A 22,408-nucleotide genomic window follows, 5' to 3' on the forward strand; every position below is an offset into this window, starting at 1 on the left:
TGGACTTAGAAAATAATGATTTCCTTACAACATTTTCACAGACTCAATCTCTTAATTATTTTATCTGTTTGAGGCCGTCATTTTCTATTGGCTTCTCATCTACTGAATCTAGAAAAAAAATGAAGATTCTTGTGGAACCCAATACATAAAATCTCAGTTTTACTTAAAACAAAACATTATATGATAAGAAGTGACTTCTATGCTTTAGCAATTTTAACTTATTTCTTACCTAAAGTAAAAAGTAGCTAAACTGAACCAAAGGGCAAGTTTATTTTATTGTCTTTATAGTTATACACTATAATTTATGGTAATATATATTGGATTCTCTTCCTCCATAACAAAAATTCAAGTCATAAACTAAAAATACATAATTTAGTAAGACTATTTAACAAGTTTGATTGCTTGTTGTCTTTTAGGACAGAAACATTTTGGCATGTACTAATTTTCTAGTTCAGTGTCCTAGGCTATTCAACAGAAACTTAGTGATTACTACAACTTAATAGGCACTTAGACAATTACTCAATATTAAAAAACATGGGAAAAATGTATTTGTAAGTACACACTAACAATCTTCTTTTTATTGAAAATAGTCTGTTGTTTCTGGTGCAATAAAAATCATACCCTGGTAAATATCATTTTTTGGTAAATATCATTTTTATGTGCTAATCTCTCATTAAATCAAATCTTCTACTTAATTCTTAGTATCTATACTTAGTACTGACAAAGATTTCATACATGCATTAAAGAAAGACTACATATTCTCATGTCTGAGCTTCTCTCATCAGTTCAGAAATATACTCTATATTGAAAAATACATTTATTTGAAGTTTTGACCTAACAGTAGATTAAGGCTTAGATAATATTTACTTTGCTGCACTTTGATTCAAAAAGGGCCATGTGTGAATATATGATCCCGACCAACTTTACCATGTTTCTCTAGTGGTATCCCAGTAAAAATGATTTATATGAAAGACACTGAAATATAAAATAGTTACAAAATAAGCTGTAACTTTATAGCTACCCATCGGTAAAAGTCTGTAGTTAATATATTTGGATAAATAACTCAAGTCAGCAGCAAAGTGGTTAAACATTTGTGATTTGATTTTATCTCAGCTTGGAATGTGGTTGGAGTGTCCCACTTCTAACAACTGTTTGCTAAGTTAAGGCTTTTAGTGTTTACACAGTGTTGAATGAAGCAGCCTGGTCACCAGATGTGATCGCTTCCCCAGACTGTCGTTTCTTTCAGTCAGATCACTGTCCTCATGGTCCCAGTTCCAACTTTCTTCCTTAGGACGTCCACCAGCCTTTCTAACCTAAGTTGGGGGCAGGGCAAGTGGGAAGGGAAAAAAAAAAAGGAATAAAAAGTGTAATTATTGTCAGGAATGTTTTGACTGAAAAAGGACAGTATTTGCCTGCCTGGGGAGTCATGTTAAGAAACAAAGCATTACTGTAAGTGAGAGACAGTGGTGCAGAGTGCCAAGAATTTGGGGTTAAATAATAGCAACAATACAGACTTTAACTCTGATCCTCAAATTATGTCAGAGTTAGATGTCACACAAAATATATAGGAAACTCATTTCAATACATTCACCTCCTTGCATTAAGGTAGTAAGAAGTAGTAAATGAATATGATAAGTTAGCCTATTAGGTGTAGAGTAGCTTCTGATTCTTATCTAGGAAATGCTTATTTCAATACAGAAATACTAGCAATCTCACACCTGTTACTTAGCTAAAAAAGCAACATATTGGTACTGTACAATTTATGCATTAAAGCTCTTTCTTATGCAGTCATCTGATGGAAATAAAGACAGTAATTGGATGGCTAGGTAGGAAAATTTTCATATCCCACAATCATGGAAATCACTTAAATATACACAAATGATCTAATTGTTGTATTACAAGACTTTCTGTACTACATCTAAACTAGTTTCTATTTCTGAGTAGTGGAAACTAGAAATTACCTACGTAGGCTTTTTAGTCAAATAAAAGTGATTTTTTAAAAGTTAATTGAAACCTAATCAATTAAACAAAAGCAGTCAAAAGTTCAGAAGTCCATTCTGTGGTGCTCTTAGGCTACTCTGGAGGTCAACGTTCATGTGGATCACTGAATTCTGCTTAACAAAAGATAATGGAATGGGACTATTAGTTTTCTCCTTTTATATATTTGTTTTCTTCCCTGGAATCATAAACTCTCGACCCCGAATCTCACTTGATTTTACACACAGGAAAATTTTCCCTGTCAGTAAAAATTACAGCCAGCAGTTTTCATATACACATTCTACCCTCTGCACAAAGATTAGTGAGCCAGAGTCCGGTCTGCTCCAGTTTGCCTCATTTATATGGATCCATGCATGAGGGTCCTTTGCAAATAAACACAGTGCAGAGCTAGACTCTAAAGGAATGACGGCATTCTTAGTGTCATATGCTCATATGTTTCCATGAGGAATGGACAAATCAATATGTACAACTCTGAAAACTAGCTTACGGCTTTTGGATGATTCTCTATCTAATAAGAATTCTGTTCACAGAAAACAGGATTGTGAGATGATATACAAGTGCATGAAAATCTTTTTTTTAGGAAAGGGAATGACGATTTTGAGAGTAAAAAGGTAAATCATGTCTGAGTTTATTACCACAAGTTACTATTTGCAAATTATCCATCGATATCATACACCCACTACAACAGTCTAAAGGCATACAAATACTTGAAGTGGAGGATTCTTGGGAGAATTCATTCCACTGACAGAGTAGTCAGACTTTCTTTAGTGCTATCTTATATACTCTGAATATAATGACTCATGGGATATCTCATTCATTTAAGGCAAAGTTACAATAACTTGAATTGTGAAGGACAGGAATGAAAATTTTAGTATAAATTACAAAAGTACACTGTAAATTTACTGTTAAAATCCAATAGTAATTTCAATTAACTTTTGTTTCTCTGATGCTTGAGCTCAAACCCAGGTTTGAATATGTTAGAAAAGTCACTGACTGCTGAACTACACCCTCAGCCTTTGAATTTACTCTTAACAAATGGCTCCTAGTAAAAATATTAACAAGTGTATATTGTTAAAAGGCAGAAAAAATGTTTTTAGTTTGTTAGCTATATCCCTCTTAATACCATTTATAATACTGACTAGTAAAGAAAAATACCTCTTCATAATATAACAATTCCACATTGTACAGTTATTATTATTGTAAGTTCAGATTCAATGGAATATCAAATTACTGACATGAATCTGTGCTGTGCTGCTATTTAGATTTTTCCTAGGCAGGCTTGTCTCATTTTTGTTTCCTTTTCTTATATGCTAGGATATCTTTCCATTTAGAACTCACATCTCATAAGAAGTTAGGAGGAAATACTTAAATATCATGTTTTGCAATGTCTCCCCTATATTTCAACAATTACTAGATCAACCACATTCTCAGTTTATCCAGGTTGAATGATTTATGAAAATCTGATCTCAGAAACGAGAAAAATGTCAATTACTTAGTTTTGTCAAAGCTTACTGACTTCTGAAACACAATGAAGCACCTATTCCTTCCTGTAAGGAATGGGGTAATCTGCCAGCAGAGACTGTGCCAACAGGAAGGCTGGTGTGCGTCCGTTGAAGCACCTTGCAGAATTTGCCTTCAGGTCATTCTTTACTATCCAAATCAATAATGTTCTTTAAAAATCATGAACTTCACTAAAACAGAATACAATAATACTCAATGATATATTCACAGGGGCTTCATGACATAGGAAAAGGGCTAGAGCTACAACCAGGATTTTTCCATTTTTGAATGTGAAGAAACTGAAGTAGAGACAAGTACACCCTTTTACAAGGTTCTGTGGTAAAAAGTGACAAACTTGGGCCATAGTTTCTTGTTTTTAGTCGAGATCTATGTCTGTTAGGATTTGGTTGACTAGAGAACTACAGTTTTCAGCATATGGGTTAATGAATTATGTCTCGGTAGTATCATTAAAAATTTCCCCCCAAAGCCCAGAGCTGGTGTCTACACTTGTAAAGAAAGCTGAGTTTGGCCAGCCTAGGTGTACACATGAGACACCTCGTCAATGAACACCTAGGTGTAGTGGCATATATACCTGTCATTTCAACTTGATGAGAGGCTAAGATTGGGAGGGCTCTGGTTCTATGCCAGAATATGCAAAATATGTTTTAGAGATCTCCATCTTAACAGAAAAATCTGGACCTGGGGATGTGTAGTGGTCATCCCAGCTATACAGGGAAGAATAGGAGAATAAAGGTGTAACTAGGCCTTGCCAGGGCAAAAATGCAAGAATATATCTCAAAAATACATAGAGCAAAAAGGACTGGCAGCATGGCTCAAGTGATAGAGTATATCTGCTTAGCAAGTGCAAAAGCCTTCAGTTGAAACTCAGATACCTCAAAAAAAAAGTTTTCTCATATTCTTATCTAAGTTTAATTTTAAAAGTATTTGGGGCTGGGAATGTGGATTAGTGGTAGAGTGCTTGCCTAGCATGCATGAAGCCCTGGGTTCAATTCCTCAGTACCACATAAAGAGAAATGACCAGAAGTGGCACTGTGGCTCAAGTGGCTGGCCTTGAACAAAAGAATCTCAGGCACAGTGCCCAGGCCCAGAAACCCCAGAACTGGCAAAAAAAAGTATTTGCTGGCTTATTTCATTTGCTATTTTAGTAACAACACATTATTCGTGAACACAGGAATAAAGTTTATATTTAACTTAAAAACCAAATTTATGGTTTTATTTAAGGTAGAGATTCTATTTTCTTCAATTAACATTTTAATATTTTATTTGTAAACATACAATATACATATACTATAATGAAATGCACAGTCCATCAAGTAAATAAACGAGGTCATACTAAGCTCCTTATGTAGGTTTATTTAGATTTTCTTACTTTTTTTTTTTTTAAAGAGGTCATATAGAGGAAAACTGGATCAGAATTAAGAAGTTGGTGGGTTTTGGAGCTGGATGCAATGCTGCATCTCTCAGTGCCCCTCATCTCTCCAATGGGCCATATTGCTTAAAAGTACTAAAACTTGAAGGCTGATTTATGACATTTCATGGACTTCAATGCTTTTATTAACTAGATCCTTCTTATTATAAAGGGACAGGGAAGGATGAAAACAGAATAAATTCCTCATCTTCAGCTAAGCGCTACCAAAGTAGAGCTGTTACTACTTTCTACCAAAGCATAATGTAAGACAAAACATTCTCTTCAGAAAAAAAAAATTCCTATTATTTAGGCAATGAAGTTGCTCCATCAGGTATTGTTACCTTTTTCCTCCACAGAAGAAGGGATTAGGAAGAGACAAGAGAAATGGACACCAACCATCCTTTCAACAGACACAGTCATTCAACTTGTAGCACTTAGGGTTTCATTAGCATTAAAAATTATGCTCTCAGCCAGGTTCTTGGTGGCTCTAGCCTGAAATCCCAGCAACTCAGGAGGGTGAAATCTGAGAACTACTAGTTGGAGCCCAGGCAGACAAATCTGAGAGACTCTTATCTCCAATTAACCAGCAAACAGCTGGAAATGGAGATGTGGCTCAAGTGGTAGGGCTCCAAGAGTGAGCAAAAAAATCTCAGGGAGAAGGAGATCGTCTGTGTACAAGTTCTTGCTGAAATCTTGTGAAAGATGAGACTTTAAATGTGACTTTTTTTTCTTTTTTTTTTTAATTGCTATAGCTGTTCTGTTGGTCTTTGTCATGCTAATATATTTGGTCAACTTTTCTTTATACTTCTTGTATTTTTCTAAAGTATTATTTGTTCTTTTGGTGTTCCTTAAATGCTCATGACTTCCAAAAATACATCAATTCTCCAATACTCCCAAACTCTCTTTGGTGTTTCAGTCTCACATATTCTCTTCAACTGCCTTCAAGACATCTTTTTTGTTGTTGTTGTTGGTCAGGCTTGAACTTGGGGTGTGGGCTCTGTTCCTGGGCTAACACTCTACCAGTTTGAGCCCCAGCTCCACTCCTGGGAGGGGTCCAGTTGTGGGGCCTGAACTCTGGCCTGGGCGCTGTCCCTCAGCTCTTTGGCTCAAGGCTAGCGCTCTACCACTTGAGCCACAGCGCCACTTCCGGCTTTTTTCTTTTTGCTTATGTGGTGCTGAGGAATCGAACCCAGGGCCTCAGGCATGCTCTACCACTTGAGCCACCTTCCCAACCCCTCCACTCCTGGCTTTCTAGTGATTAATTAGAGATTAGTCTCACAGACTTTACTGTCCAGGCTAGCTTTGAACCTTGATCCTAAGGTCTCAGTCTCCCAAATAACTAGGATTACAGGCATGAGCTTACCAGTGCCCAGCTTCAAGATATCTTTTGCTTATATCATAGACAAATACTACTCAGTACATCTCAAATAAATTATTTTATCTATGATTAATATTTCTGAATTTCTTATGTAGATTACTGTAATTCATTCAACTTTATTTATTTTTGTGCCAGTCTTGGGGCTTAAACTCAGGTCCTGGGCATGCTCCATGAACTTTACAGCCATTGGTAGCACTCTATCACTTGAACTACAGCTTCAGTTCTAGCTTTTTGGTTACTAAGTGGAAATTAGAATCTCAAGAACTTTCTTGTCTCAGGTAGATTCAAACCACAATCATCAGATCTCAGCCTCCTGAGTAGCTAGGATTATAGGTATGAGCCACCAGCACACAGTTGTAATTCACTCAACATTTAAGTTAAAAAATTTAGAAAAAAATTTGTACACTATATATTTTTCTCTCATTGGAGTTTTGAGCTGTAAAAACTTGGTGATGTTAGTACTAATGAAGACAGAGGGAAGCACTGAAGGGGTTCTAATTCATGTCAGAAGGCTGAAATCTGGAGGATTGTGGTTTGAAGACAGCTCTGGAAGAAAAGTCTGTAAGACTCTATCTCCAATATAACCAGAAAAAAAAGTAGGACTGGAGGCAAGTTCAAGTAGTAATGTCAGCTGAGCACGCAAAAGGAACAAGCTTAAGGCCTCAATTACAGTCCAGTACTCAACAATGTGATTGTACTTAATGCCAATGAACTATATTCACTTACAATGGTGAATAAAATGCTATGAATATTTTCTACAAGAAAAACCCCAACAGACTTGAAGGCCCAAATTAGAGGTGTGGAAATGTGGATGGAAAGAAGGGGCTGGATTTGAAAGGTATTTAGGACTTCTGAATGGAGAGAAATAGGTTGGACAAGATGGGTGGCAAATGCCTTCTTTTGGTGACTAGATAGTGATGTGCTGGTTAACAAAGGCAATGGAGTGGGTTTCTTCTGGAGAGTGTGTGTGAGGATGAGTTATTTATACATTCAAGGTTTATAGTGATCCATGTAAGTAGGGATAGTAAGCAGCTATTTGAATATAAGAGTTTATGTCCAAGGGGAAAAATGGGGCTCATTTCTGTTTTGTCAGTATTTGTTGAATAATTAGAAACAAAGTTGGAAAATGGATGTATATATGGCAAATGTTACTATAAAAGTATAAACACAAGCCTCAAAACCACACCTACTTTGGGAATGGAAGCAGAGGAGAAATCTGCAAAGGTTTCCTAATGATCCTAAGTATTAAAGGATGAAAGTCACCTCATAAAAGATGGAATGGAGACAGGTTAGGATGGGCCTTCCAGGCAGAGTAAATACTATTTGAAGGCATAGAGATAGGAAAATCTTGATGCATATTCAGCACTACCAGTGGTATGATTTCTCAGGATCATGAAATAAGAGGTAGAGGATGACAGGAAATGAGACTAGGCAGGCAGGTTATGACTGGGCATTACAAGTGAAATCAGAGGAGTGACTTCAATTACACAGTTTCCACATCATTCTCCTACTAATGACACTTAACACAACACCAAACACAACAGTTTCTGATAGAGTTGTATGATTCAGAAAAAGTACACATATTTTATTATAGGAAAAGGATTTAATTCAAATTTGTAAGTATCTGATATTTCAAGAGCTCACCAGGCGCTGGTGGCTCACACCTGTAATCCTAGTTACTCAGGAGGCTGAGATCTGAGGATCGCGATTCAAAGCCAGCCTGGGCAGGAAAGTCCGTGAAACTCTTATCTCCAATAAACCACAAGAAAACTGGAAGTGATGCTATAGCTCAAGTGGTAGAGCCCTAACCTTGAGCTGAAGAGCTGAGGGACAGTGCTCAGGCCCAGAATTCAAGGCCCATGACCAAAAAAAAAAAAAGATTTCAAGAGATATATCTGAGTTTTGCATTATCTGTGAAATGATTCTATAGATGTGAACGATCTATCTACAGATAAGATTGCTGCTGTTTGTAATCAATCGGCATTACTGACTCCATTTGAAAAATAAAGAGGAAATGACAAGGATAAATTGGGGGTGAGACTAATAATACCTATTTTTAAACAACATTTTTGTGAGCTTCAAAAGGGTATACAAGGGGTTTTATAAGTTTTAAAATATCATTACTATTTAATAATTTAGTACATTAGGGCTGGAGTATGTAGCTCAGTTGTAGAGTGCTTGCCTAGCATGTACAAAACCCTGGATTTGAGCTGGGCAGCAGTGGTTCATGCCTAAAATCGTAGCTATTCAGGAGGTTGAGATCTCAGTATCGCAGTTCAAAGCCAGCCCAGGGAAGAAAGTTTGTGAGACTCTTATCTTCAATAAATTACCAAAAACAAACAAACAAACAAACAAAAACAAAACTCCAACTAACACCTCAATAAAAACAGAACAACAAAACAAAAAACCAAGGAAGCTTTAAGTGAAGCTGTGGCTCAAGTAGTAGAGTGCTAGCCTTCAGCAAAAAAAAGCAGCACTCAGACCCTGAGTTCAAGCCCCAGGAGTGGCCAAACAAAACCACAACTCCCCCACCCAAAGCAAACAAAAAAACATTGGGTTTGATATCTAGCACTGACACAATAAAAGTTTGGTTGATTTGCTATAATTCCAAATTAAGCAAATTTAATTCAATTATTTCCCTCCAAACTATTTTGCTGGGTAAAAAGTATCTAGAGTTACCAGAATGAAAAATAAAAGAAATCAATATGAATATATTACTTTAGCTTTCCAGAGAAGTAATTATAGAAAACACTATCACTTATGCATTCATAAATGTTTAAGTACTTGTTTTGTGATGGTACCTTCTTAACACTTGTTCTACACAGGTTTTTATGACTGTCTGTGATAGATGCATGTTATATGGTATCTTTCAACAAATACAAAATTCTCCATGAATATGGAGTATAAAAGGAATTCTTAGTTATAGAAAGTTATGGCATAGTTAACATCATATTATTCCTTTTTCATATGGCTCTCAGATTTTGCAGATATTCCCAGACCTCAGATTCTTGGATTATTTTATTTGCCATGCATGCCTCACTTAACTTCACTTTTTAGATTTACAGTAATATTAAGAAATTGCTTCCACTTTGAAATTAAGAAAGTAAAATTTATCTTTGAGGTTACACAGAACATAGAAAAACTTAGTACATAAATAATTTTACTAGGCTTAGAGATATGAGATTCCTTATTTAATATCACTAATAGTCAATGTAGACAAAGCACAAAAAAGTTACCCATATTTTTTATGTTGACTAACATTAATTATCTTATGTAAATGTGGAAAAATGAGGCTCACCAGTCTATCATAGTGTTACTTACTATCAATTTAGCTACATATCAATAATAAACATAACACTAGACATATAAAAATGTGTGAAACTTTGCATCTCTATTTTTGTTTCTTCCCATTTGAAAATTAATATGTGAAGAAGATTAAAGCTGGGGTGACGTTGATCAAGATGTGCTGTACATAAACTGATTTGTTGAATGGTATCTTCTTTGTACAACTACTTAAAGATATTAAAAATATAATTCGAAAAGATCAAAGCTAGCCGGGCACCGGTGGTTCATACCCGTAATTGTAGCTACTTAGGAGGCTGAGATCTGAGGATTGCAGTTCAAAGCCAGCCCGGGCAGGAAAGTCCCTGAGACTCTTATCTTCAATAAAAACCAATAGAAAATGAGAATTGGTGCTGTGGCTCAAGCAGTAGAGCGCTTGCCTTGGGCTGAAGAGTGCAGGGACAGCGCCCAAGCCCAGAGTTCAAGCCCCACGACCGACCCCCCCCCAAAAAAAGAAAAGATAAAAGCTATATTTCCTTCTTTATAGTTATCTCCAACGTGATTTTTATTTCAAATTGTTAGATTTCTGAAACAGTGATTTCCTGAAATTTTACTCAGAACTTACTTAAGATTTTGAGAGTTAGAATGTCTACATTTTCTCCCAGAGTCCAGTTAGTCTATGGTAGCAGTAGTGCAGTGGATGTGATACTATTATAAAGTACTTAACAAAAGATAATGGAGCTATTTTGCTTAAGCCTCTAACTCAACATCAGAAAATGACTGAGCTAATAGGATGAATTAAGATCAAGAGATAATTTTTATTGGCCCTTTCACTTTGCCTATCAGAGGCTATTTAAATCTTACATAAGATTCCCAAGAAAACACTAGTAACAAGAGCCCCACCAGGGCAGGGATAATGTGTTTCTGTTCGCTGCTGTATACCTGGTAACTAGTAGAATAGTCTTTCAAAAATCAATAGGGTATAGTCCATACATAAATATTTACATGCACATATGCTGGGAATAAGGAGTAATTTCATTTGCTTTCTCCATTCTAAAGTAATAAATTTGTAATTTTGAGAATGATCCACTATAAGTAGGTTTCAAGAATAAAAGAAGCCAAATGCTTATGTGGTGTGGCAGTTTCTGTCTGTAATCGAAGTACTTAGCAGTCTAAGGCAGAAAGATCAACTTTGAGACTAGCCTGGGTTACATAACCAAATCCTGCTTCAAAAAGTCAGTTTATCAATGTGAAGATTTATAGTGAATAGTCACGCCTTTGCAGAAACCATTAAATGATAGAATAGTTACCTGAAAAGAACACATTTCTCCACTTTTAATGAAGAAAGTTCAGAGTGTGATACGAAAGATGTTAGATGAAATTCTGCCTGAAGTTAGAGCAAAGTCAAGGTTGGTTTTATTCTGTATCAGGAAGCAATTACCTAATGTGACAATGAATTTTCAAAATTATGAAAATCAGCATCTTCAGCTCTTTTTTATTTGAAAATTTATGAGAAGAGAGAAAGAGAGGAGAGAGCAGAAGGGAGAGAAGAGAGGGGAAAGGAGAGAAGGGAAAACAGAGAGGAGAGAGAAGAGGAAGAAAGAGGAAGAGGAGAGGTCATGAGAGAAGAAGAGAGAGGGAGAGTACAAAGAAGAAAAATTATGGATGTAGACTAATTAGGCGTCTTCTATGGGCGAAGGATAAGAGTCAGACTTAGGAAGCTATAAGACAGACAGCAGGAAAAGTGAAGTGACAACTATTTTAACTAGTTCATTCAATTTTTTTTCAGTATCTGGTTCTGAACTTAACGCTTTGCGCTTACTAGACAGACACTTTATTGTTTAAACACACTTTAGCCTTTTTGTGCTTTAGTTATTTTTCAGGTACTGTTTTGAGTTAGTCTAATATTACAATTCTATGGCCACTGGTGCAACTGAGATCTCAGGCATGCTCTACCAGGCCCAATCACGCCCAGTTCATTGAGACAGCAATCTTTTTCTTTTTTTAAAACTGGTCATGGGGCTTGAATTCAGGGCCTTGGTGCTGTCTCTGACTTTTTCTTTTGCTCAAGGTAAACACTCTATCAATTTGAGTCACAGCTCCAATTCCATTTTTAGGTGGTTAATTGAAGATAAGAGTCTCATGGACACTCCTGCCCAGGATCACACCAACCACAATCCTCAGATTTCAGCCTCCTGAGTAGCTAGGATTATTGGTATGAGCCACCAGTGCCCGGTGATGACAGTCTTCTTAATTTTTTACCTGGGCTAGTCTTGAATCATAATCTTTTTGATTTTGGCTTCTAAGTAATGGAGATTTTAGCTGTAAACCACTGTGCCTACATTGTTAGTTATGATGTCAAGTATTTGGAAAGTTTTTTTAAATTTTTCTTTATCCTAGTGTTTATGTTGCCTTTGTTCTATAGCTTCATTTGCTTAAGGTATATCTGAAGGTTCATAGAAAATTGTGATTTCTTTTAGTTTAAATGGGCTGTCTAACTTTTATTATTTTCAGAGTGTTAAAAATGGAGAGATAAGTTATTTTCTTTGTATACACTGTTTTTAAGATTGTCCAATTATGTTGTCCTCCAACTCTTTTTCAGTCATTGGCTTCAAGGTGAATATACAATGAAGAACAATCTTATTCATGGCAATTTCAGACATTTAGGTAGTTAACTTCTTCTTCTGGCAGTTTACAATTATATGTTAATGTACTCAGATATTTTATAGAGCCCTAAACTATCTAAAGAGAGATCAATCTCTCTAAATAAATCACAACTTAATGAAATAACCATGAAAGGCAGACTGCTCTAAAATTTTTAGTGAACTTAACATAGACTATAATTGAAATTAAAATTGCCATCCCCAAAACATAAAAGAAAAATGTTTCAAGAGCTTATAGCACATAAGTTGAAGAATGGAACAGATTTTCATATATGTCAAAAACAATGTGCATTTCAAACACAAACTTCAACTTCTTTTCCGCCTTGTAGACAAAGAATTGTGGATGTATTAAAAGACTACCATTTCTTACTAATTTTTATTTTTTAATCTGTAATTTTTAATGTGCTACTTTTAAATGCAATTCCCATTTTCTAATATCTATACATTTCAAGGTAATTCTTTTTGAGTACTGCAGATGACTTGAAATTAAATCATACACATCTTACTTTTATGTCTTAGGATCAACATTAAGGATTTCTGGGCTTTATTCTTAGTAAATAGATTATTCATTGCTAGTTAGTGAAACAGGGACACTTTACCTTTTTTATTATCTTTTTATCTTTTTTACAGTCCAGAGACTTGAACTCAGGACTTGGTGCTGTCCCTAACCTTCTTTTGCTCAAGGGTAGTACTCTAGCACTTGAGCCACAGATCCACTGCTGACTTTTTTTGGCTAGCTTTGAACAACAATTCTTAGATCTCAGTCTTCAGCTTATCTAGGATTACAGGCTGTGCTGGCCAACACATAAATTCTTTCAGCTGACACTAGTTTTCTAAACTGGCAACCTGAATGACAACCTTAAAACAAAAAATATGCTTATATCAAACTTATGTATGAGTAATTTATTCAGAGATTTTCATGATTTCAGCATTTTCACAATTTCTTTTAGATTTAACAGTATTTGCATTAAGAACAAAACATACAGATTTTTATATTACAGGAACTATAAAGGATGCTTTGTAAAGCCAGTGAAAGTCATTCTGTCATCTTAATGATCAGAGAAATTCTTATTAGGTAGAAAAAAAATGACTTCAAACTTCCTCCTGATAAAGTCCATAAGGATCTTACTACAGCATGATACATGAATACTGTAATTATCATATTTTTCCTTAGATTACTTAGGTCTGGACAATATGTATTATGTACATTTTCTAGTTTGTGCATGTTACTAAAATTTGTATAGAAATACCTCTGCTGAGTAAAGCACCTAGGTTAATTACATTAATGAATGGTTTGTATAAATCTTTAATAGCCCTCTCTCATCCTCTGACTTTTAAAGCAAAATTATTCGTAAAATTCTCTTCTTCCAGCTTTCAGATGCTTAGATCTGGACTTTTAAATATTCACACTTGAGGCTGGTTCAGATAATTCTTTCCAATGTGAGTGACAGCAGCTCAGGAGCTGATCTGCTGTTTGCCCAGTAGAGGAGTTACATATTGCCTTCTGAAGAATGACACCTCAAACGGCAGCGCTGACATTTGGCCTATCTTTGAATGGCTTGGGATACAGCTTTTAAGAATAATCTTTATGATTCAGAATAACTTTGGACATTCTGACTTTTAGTACTAAACTCTATGGAAAGAGTTTAATTATGTGGGAAATGGGGTTATATAATCTAAATTGCTATCATTCTAGACAGAGTCTCATGGGTATTTTCATTATTCCCAGAGATGGATCTGTAGAAGCCTTTCACTTCTTTGGTTGTTCAGTATCTGGAAGCCAATTTTGATGAGTTTTATATCTGCGACCTGGCAGTATGTTCTCAAATTCAACTTAATATTTTTTCTCATAAGTTTGTAAGTTAGGGTTATACAAAAAGAAAATGAAATCAGTTCTTAGAACTGAACTAAAGACATTCTATTAATGGCACTGTGTTGTTGCTACATCTTAGGCAGAAAAACCTTAAAATACTGACTTCTGTACCCTCATGTCTGTTTGGTCACTAAATTCATGTTTTCTCTCTGACTCACAGAAACCCCATTTTCATTGCTACAGCCCAGACTAGAACACCATCTATCTACCTTCTAATGCTATAGTACTATGATGGCCTTTAGCTGGTATTATTTTCCTCTAATACAAAACATCTCAATCAATCTTCAATGCTGAGGGACACAACAGTATTCCTCAACTATTTTTTTTTATCAAGTAATCATTTACACAACTCTACAATGGCTTCTTCTTCTTGACATATAAAAGCCAAATGCCTTTGCAAATTTGAAGGCTTTCGGGAATCCAGCAGCACCTCACCTATCTGGATGTCTCCTCTCACATACTATGTTCATACTTGGACCTCTATTCCCTTGTGCTCCTTTTCTCTTTTTCCCTTTTTTCTGCTAATTCTTACTCCACTCACTTTACAGGGCTAAGTTCACTTTCTTTGAGGCCTTCATTGTCATATTATCTGTGCTGGGTAACAGTAGACTCAGGTCACTCAGTGCGAGTTTATGGCAGGAAATAATAAATGCGTGAAGATACACATAAATTACTAGATCTATACTGATACAAGATGCTAGATTCTCTTTAACCCAAATTATTTCACTTGCGGAATTTGGGTTCTTTTTCAAGTATTTAGTATGAGTGTAGTAAATCTATCAACACTTGGGAAAAATGAAATACTAATGTCTTTAATTTCTGTGGGCAAGGGAAGATGGCACACTTTGCATATATCTAACCAGACTTATTACATTATTAATATAGGAGATTTTTTTTTTGCAGGTCCTGAGTCTTGAGCTCTGGGCCTGTCTGGATGCTGTCCCTGAGCTTTTGTGTTGAAGGCAAGAGACTTTTAGACTTCTCTGCCCCAGCTGGCTTCGAGCCCACATCTTCAGGTCTCAACCTCCTGAGTAACTAGGATTATAGGTGCCTGGCTAGGAAGTGATTTTTTTTTATGAGATGTCATTCTTTTTTCTTTTTTTTGGTCAGTGGTGGGGCTTGAACTCTGGACCTGGGCACTGTCCAGTTCTTCAGCTCAAGGTGAGCGCTCTACTACTTGAGCTACAGTGCTACTTCCAGTTTTCTGTTGGTTAATTGGAGATAAGAGTCTCATAGACTTTGCTGCCAGGGCTGGCTTTGAACCATGATCCTCAGATCTCAGCCTCCTGAGTAGCTAGGATTCCAGGTGTGAGCAACCAGTGCCTGGCTGAGATGTCATTCTTTATATCTTATAATAATTTGTTTTCACTTTTGAAAAAATTATTGTTATTATAAAGATAATGTACAGAGGGTGAGAGTTATATAAGTCAGGTAAAGAGTACATTTCTTTTTGGACAATGTCATCCCTTTCTTTGCTCAAAATGTCATTTTTCATAGACATGGATAACATGTTAAGTGATACACTTAGTTTATAAAATTTTATGTATGTGTAAAAAATTTGCAAAAATGGTGAGTTGTTAAGCTATATTTTACGTTCTTTCTAAAATTAATGTGCAATTGCTTTAGTAATGAAAAATACCATGTATATTGTTTAAATAAACATTCTTTAAATGTTTATCCTATTAAGAAGATATTTAATGGGTTAATACCATAGCTAAGTAGTAGAGCACTTGTTTAGCATGTATGAGGCCTTTGGTTTGCAAAACACAAGAGTACTGGAAATAAACAAAAAACAGATATACGAACAAAAAAAGCCCTCTGAAACTCCAAAAAAGTATCTGTTTTTCTTAAAACAAATGCATATAACTAGTAATGTATACAATGAGATTTAAGAGAAAAATGAAATCTATTTTTCCTATTCTCACTGGACTCTCTACAGTTTTGGAGATCTTATACTTGACAGAGAAAATTAGGCCTAAAAGTTATATGTGGCTATGAGACTATACTGTCTATACTAGTGCATATACTATGTAGGTTTTACAATTTTATTACATAATGGATACAAGTGTCAGAAAAACAAAACAATTTAAGGGATACATGGCACACAAAAATGGGAGAACACATGTTTCTCTGATATAATAAATCCAGGTCCTACTGTTTTACCAATTATGTACTTAAAATATTTTTAAAAGGTTAATTGAACTGAGACAGGTTTCCTCATACATTCAAGGATACCTCAGGTGATTTCCTTTATAATCTCCCTCAACCAATGGAACTAAACTAGTATCTCTGAGTTCAGACCTTTCATTGTGTTTTGATATTGTTTGTTTTATCCTTGAAGGATATTTGCTTTGGAAGAGGAGATTTATGGCTGAATAACTATGACTAAATAGCTTATTTGCTAAGATAAACGAATCTGAATTGGCATTAAATAAGTATGAAAACTACTGTCTCCTGGACTTCTAATTAATCAAAACAATTCCTTGGTTAAAGAAAAAATGTAAATGAAGATGAAGTTAATTCTAATGCTCTTTTTCTGTAATCATGAAAAATCTTACAAATCCAACTTAAAAGAAGGCAAGCTTATCTCACATAAAATATCACAATTTAACAAATAAATCTAACATATGCAAAATTTCTGGAAAAAAGCAGAAGCAAATTTATAAACATGGTAAATGATTATAGTATGTATAATAAGTATAATATTTATTTCCTAAAAAGTTCTTACAAATCACTAAAAACCGACCTACTATCCAAGATAGAAACAAGAAATGAACATGGACTGGAATTTTAAGACAAATTTTTTTCACCTAATAGGTATGAGGGTTAATAACTCACTACATACCAGCAAAAGGCTTGGGGAAATGAATATTCTTATAGATTACTAATTATTTATATGAGTATTTTTGGCAGTACTGGGATTTGAACTCAGAGACTTGTACTTAGATAGAAAAAGGGCTAAGTGGGGGCTGGGAAGGTGGCTCAGTGGTAGAGTGCTTGCCTTGCATGCATGAGGCCCTGGGTTCAATTCCTCAGAACCACATAAGCAGAAAAAACTGGAAGTGGCACTATGGCTCAAGTGGTAGAGCTAAAGAGCTGAGGAGCAGTGCCCAGGCCTAGAGTTCAGGCCCCATGACCAACAAAACACACACATACAGACACACAGACTCACACACACACACACAGACACAGACACACAAAAGCAGAGCTCACTGGTAGAGCCCTGTGTAGTTCTACCACTTTGTACTCTGTTGAACTGGTTACCTTTAAGATAGGAAGGTGGCTAAGTGGTAGAGTGCTTGCCCCGCATGCATGAGGCCCTGGGTTCGATTCCTCAGTTCCACATAAAAAGGAAAAGGCCAGAAGTGGCACTGTGGCTCAAGTGGTAGAGCACTAGCCTTGGGCTGAAGAGCTCAGGGACAGTGTCCAGGCATGGAGTTCAAGCCCCATGACCAAAAAAAAAAAAAAAAAAGAAAGATGGGGTCTTCCAGCCCAGATAGGAGCTTGAACCACATAGCTGAGATGACAGGTGAGCACCACTCAGAGATAGAATCTTGTGAACTTTTTCTTTTTTCTTTTTTTTTGCCTGAGATGGTATGTTATTATAATCCTACTAATTTCAGTCTTGTACGTAACTAGAATGATAGGTGTGTGCCACTGCACCCAGCTATGGATTGAGAGAGGTTTTCAAGTTCAGGATGGCCTTGAAGGATGATCTTCCCATTCTTAGTCTCCCAAGTAGCTAAGATTACAGATGTGAGTTGCCAGCATCACTTTATATGATTTTTTTTTAAAGATCAACTCAGTAATACTAAGAAAATATTTAAAGCATGCATTTTTAACTTTAAAATTTTCATTTATCAGAATTTCTCCTTATATATATATATACACACATATATACACACGTGTGTGTGTGTGTGTGTGTGTGTGTGTGTGTGTGTATCTGGTGCAGAGGCTCACATCTGTAATCCTTGCTACTCAGGGGCTGAGGACTCAGTTTGAAGCAGCCTGGGCAGAAAAGTTCCTGTGAGAGACTCTAATCTCCAACTAGCCACTCAAAAACTGGAAGTGGTAGAGTGATTGCTTTGAGTGAAAAAGTTCAGGGATGGTGCCCTTGAGTTTAAGACTGACAAAAACAAAAAAAGCCCTACCCTCAACCCATAGCTACATAAAAATCTGTTTAGGGAAGACTATTCACTCATATCGTTGTTTGCATTAATAAATTAAACAAATCCCAAATTCTTTTCTCACAGAACTTATAGTATAATATGCAAAAAGTGCTATGCAGTAATACTTCAATACCAAAATTATACTTTTTACTGTTTTATTTTTTCCTACAGATTGAACTCATGGGCTCAGTCATGCTAAACATTTACTATACTGTACTGAGCTATACTTGGAGCCTTTTATATTGGACTTTTACAATGTTTCCAATTAGGTTTTAAAGTTATACACTTTGTCCATAAGAAAAATATTCTAGTAGTAAATATTAATTAGTGCTTATGCTTTAAAAATTCTCTCTTGAAAAGAATGAAATTATAGTTAGTTTTTTTAGCACTGTCAAGATACAGATATGCTTTTACATTTTTTGAGCACATCAATCCAGATTTTTATTTGTGACTAACCAAAACCTTCACTAAAATGGTGATTACATTCACCAAATTGTGAAGAAAGAAGATGTGGGAGGCTCATGCATACAATACTAGCCTGCAGGAATCAGACTTGGAGCACTGCAGTTTGGAGCCATCCCTGCTAAGAAAAGTCTGTGAGAATCCATTTCTAGTTAACCAGGAACATATTAGAGTGGACTCATGGTTGGAGGCAGAGCACAAGACATGGCCAAGAAAGTTGAGCAAGAGTGTGAGACCCAAAGTTCAAGTCCCCATGACACAAAGACACACAGACACAGACACAAACACACACACACACACACACACACACACACACACACACACACACACACTTTCTTTCTGTGTCTCTGTCTCTCTGTAACATAGCTTTCATTTTGGTTTACATGAAAAGTTGATGCTCTGTAACTTTGAATATACCTCAAAAATTGGGGCTTGTAATAAAACTACATCTTTTGCAGAGACAGTAACAAATCATTCTTTCATAAAAACCTAACTTGTTGATATTTGAATTTTCCTTTTTATTTAATCCAACTAATAGGTGGTTATTCATGTCACTAAAAAAGAAATAACAACAAAACAGACTTGTGAGATTCTGGAAAAAAATGAACAATTGAATAAAACTTTGGAAAAATACTGAAATATAAAGTTTCCAGTTCTGGAATATCTCTGATAATAAACTTAGCCTCGTCCATACCATTATATCACTAGTGTAATAAAGCAGAATTTAAACTGGTCTCTGGTGGCTAACACCTGTAATCATAGTTACTCAGGGGGCTGAGGCCTGAGGATTGCAGTTTGAAACCAGTTTAGGTAGGAAAGTCTGTAGACTCTTATCTCCAATTGAGCTGTGGCTTAAGTGGTAACAGTGTGTAGCCTTAGTAAAGAAGCCAAGCAAGGAAGTGGCATTGTGGCACTAGCCTTGAGCTGAAGAGCTGAGGGACAGCGCCAGGCCTAGAGTTCAAGCTCCATGATCAACAACAACAACAAAAAAGATCCAAAAGAATCCAAGCAAGATTATGAGTTCTGAGTTCAAGCCCCAGTATTGTCACAAAAGGAGTAAGAACAAAAGAAAAGCAACAAAATAAAAGCAGAAGAGCACCTTTTCATCATGGCTAGCACGGCTCCATTTCTGGCTTCTGTGATTACCAGAGATAAGAGTTTCACAGACTTTCCTACCCAAGCTGGCTTCGAACCTTAGATCCCAGCCTCCTCAGCAGCTAGGACTACATCCATGAGCCTCTAGTGTCTGGCCAGTAGATCATTTTTACCCAAAAGTTTCATAGAACCATTGTGCCAGTTATCAATTTTAGTTTCACAACTCTGTCAGAGTTTTACATTTGTTTCATATGTAAATCACATTAAATATTTTGTATCAAGACTATTCTTGGCTTCCATATGGAAGGCCTTTTTTTTTTTAATTGTGAAAATACTGTACAGAGGGGTTACAATTACATGGGCAAGGTAATAAGTACATTTCTTATCAAGCATTGTTGCCTCCTCCTTTGTTTCCCCTTCCCATCTCCCCCCCCCACCGCAGGCCCCTCCCACCGCCCTCCACCAAAGTTGTAGTTTGTTTTTCTACAAAATGTCTTGTACATCTCATTGTTGCAATGGGTCCACCTGTATCCCTATTTAAACAATTTTTTTTTCCCTTCCCCTCCACAAATTATACCAACATCAAATACAGTGAAAACAGAGGTTATACTGTGAGGGAGGGACATACAAAGTAACAAAGAAATCATCTTATAAATACATTAGAAACAATCACAAGAAAGAAAAAACATTTGAATCCTTATCTTGGGGTTCATTTAGCCTAACAGCAACTTATCTGACCGTTTCTGCTTGTCTCAGGCATATTACTAGTTACTGCAAATAAGGGAAACCATGGAAGGCCTTTTCTCCTAGCTAATCTTACTAATACTACTGAGCACAGTTTAGGAAAATAAACAAACAAGCAAACCTAAAACAATTCTCCCCCCTTCCCTAAATATAAATTGAATCTCCCTGTTATACTCTCTAGAAAGCTGATACATAGCTTTGAAAGTATGGTTTCGTTAATTAATTAGGTAGGCAGGTGAGTTAGCTATTTAAGACTTCATCAAATTCTAACGAAACGTGTTTTCCTTCTTAATAGCAAGAATTATTTTTAAATGGGGATATCTATCTATATCTATATCTACATATCAGTAGAGCATTTGTCTAGCATGCAAGAGATCTTCAGTTCAATCTCCAGCACTGGGGAAAAAAAACAAAATAAAGAAATAAAGATATTGTTGATCCTTCAGGGCTGGGGATGTAGTTCAGTGGTAGAGCACGTGCCCTAGAGAGGGAAAGGCCCTAAGTTCAGTTCATGGCTCTGCAAACAAAACAAAATAAAGCTAAAAACAAACAAGCACAATACACCCACTATTGACAATAAACAAATGACATGACTGCTAGAGAAAATCTTGGATGCATTCGCTTTATTTTCTACCTTTTATTTAATTAGTGCAGAGTTCATTATTTTAAAGTTTTTACTGAATGATATTTAAAAGTTTTAAAGAACATTTTTGTTTCCATAATATGAAACAAAAGATAATGAAAACAATATAAAATTCAATTACTAAAGATAAACATCTTATTAACGTTCCAATTTCCACATCCTAAAGAAGAAATATGATGCATATGTATCATATAACATGTAGCTCTCCAGAATAACTACTTAAGATGTATTCCTAGTAAATAAACATTTTCACTAGATTTATTATTCAAAAAGCTATGAGCAATACTCCAACCAATTTACTCTACACAGTACAGGATGTATTCTATGAAAGTCAAATGTTTTCAGAGTCAATGTAATCACAACATACTGTTTTTGGACTCAGGGGTTCACTTACAGTTTGCTTATAATTTCATAGAGATGAAAGTTTGTATATTACAATAGGCTTTATTGATTTATCAGTTACTGAATATACCAAACAGACTCAATAAACTGGGAATGCCAGCTTGGAGGTTAGTATCATGTGATAGGAAATGGTAGAATATTTCATAACAAAATCAGAATGCTGGCATGAGACAGGAAAAATGGTGCAAACTGGACTAGCAAATGTATTTAGTAAATCCAACAATGTAAGTATTAGGTTTTAAAGTTATACATTTTGTCCATGATAAGAAAAATATATACTCAACAGTTTAAAAGTATAAGGCCAATTATTCTATAATAGAATATTACATTTCCTTTGGAAATTATTTTAATTTGAAGATATGTAAAAAAGACCTTTAATATTTATTTAATAGCATATGGCCCAATCTTTTTTTTTTTTTTTGGGTCTGGTCGTGGGGCCTGAACTCTGGGCCTGGGCACTGTCCCTCAGCTCTTCAGCTCAAGGCTAGCACTCTACCACTTGAGCCACTTCTGGCTTTTTTCTTTTTGCTTATGTGGTGCTGAGGAATCAAACCCAGGGCCTCGAGCATGCAAGGGAAGTGCTCTACCACTGAGCCACCTTCCCAGCCCATGGCCCATTCTTTACAAATAAATGATTCTTTTCCTTCAGTAACTCAGAACATATATTAATATGTTCAGGTAATTTAATTGACTTCCATATGTATTTATGAAGTTTTGGGGATAATAATGAAATATTTTAAACTGTGCTTTTGAATATTATAAAAAAGCAC

At 35.7% G+C, this 22,408-nt stretch overlaps 1 protein-coding gene across 3 annotated transcripts in view; it reads right to left on the reverse strand.

The window, feature by feature from the left end:
- Positions 1-556: 556 nt before the first annotated feature.
- Positions 557-22,408, reverse strand: part of Mipol1 (mirror-image polydactyly 1) — a 320,856-nt gene continuing 299,004 nt past the window's right edge. For all 3 annotated transcript variants that reach the window (XM_013012202.1, XM_013012201.1, XM_013012203.1), the window contains one exon: positions 557-1,313. In XM_013012202.1, coding sequence (XP_012867656.1) covers positions 1,247-1,313 — 67 coding nt within the window. In that variant the 3' untranslated portion in view covers positions 557-1,246. The remainder of the gene's footprint in view (positions 1,314-22,408) is intronic.

This window comes from Dipodomys ordii, unplaced genomic scaffold (genome assembly GCF_000151885.1).
Source record: "Dipodomys ordii isolate 6190 unplaced genomic scaffold, Dord_2.0 Scaffold16, whole genome shotgun sequence".
Classification (NCBI taxonomy): Eukaryota; Metazoa; Chordata; class Mammalia; order Rodentia; family Heteromyidae; genus Dipodomys; species Dipodomys ordii.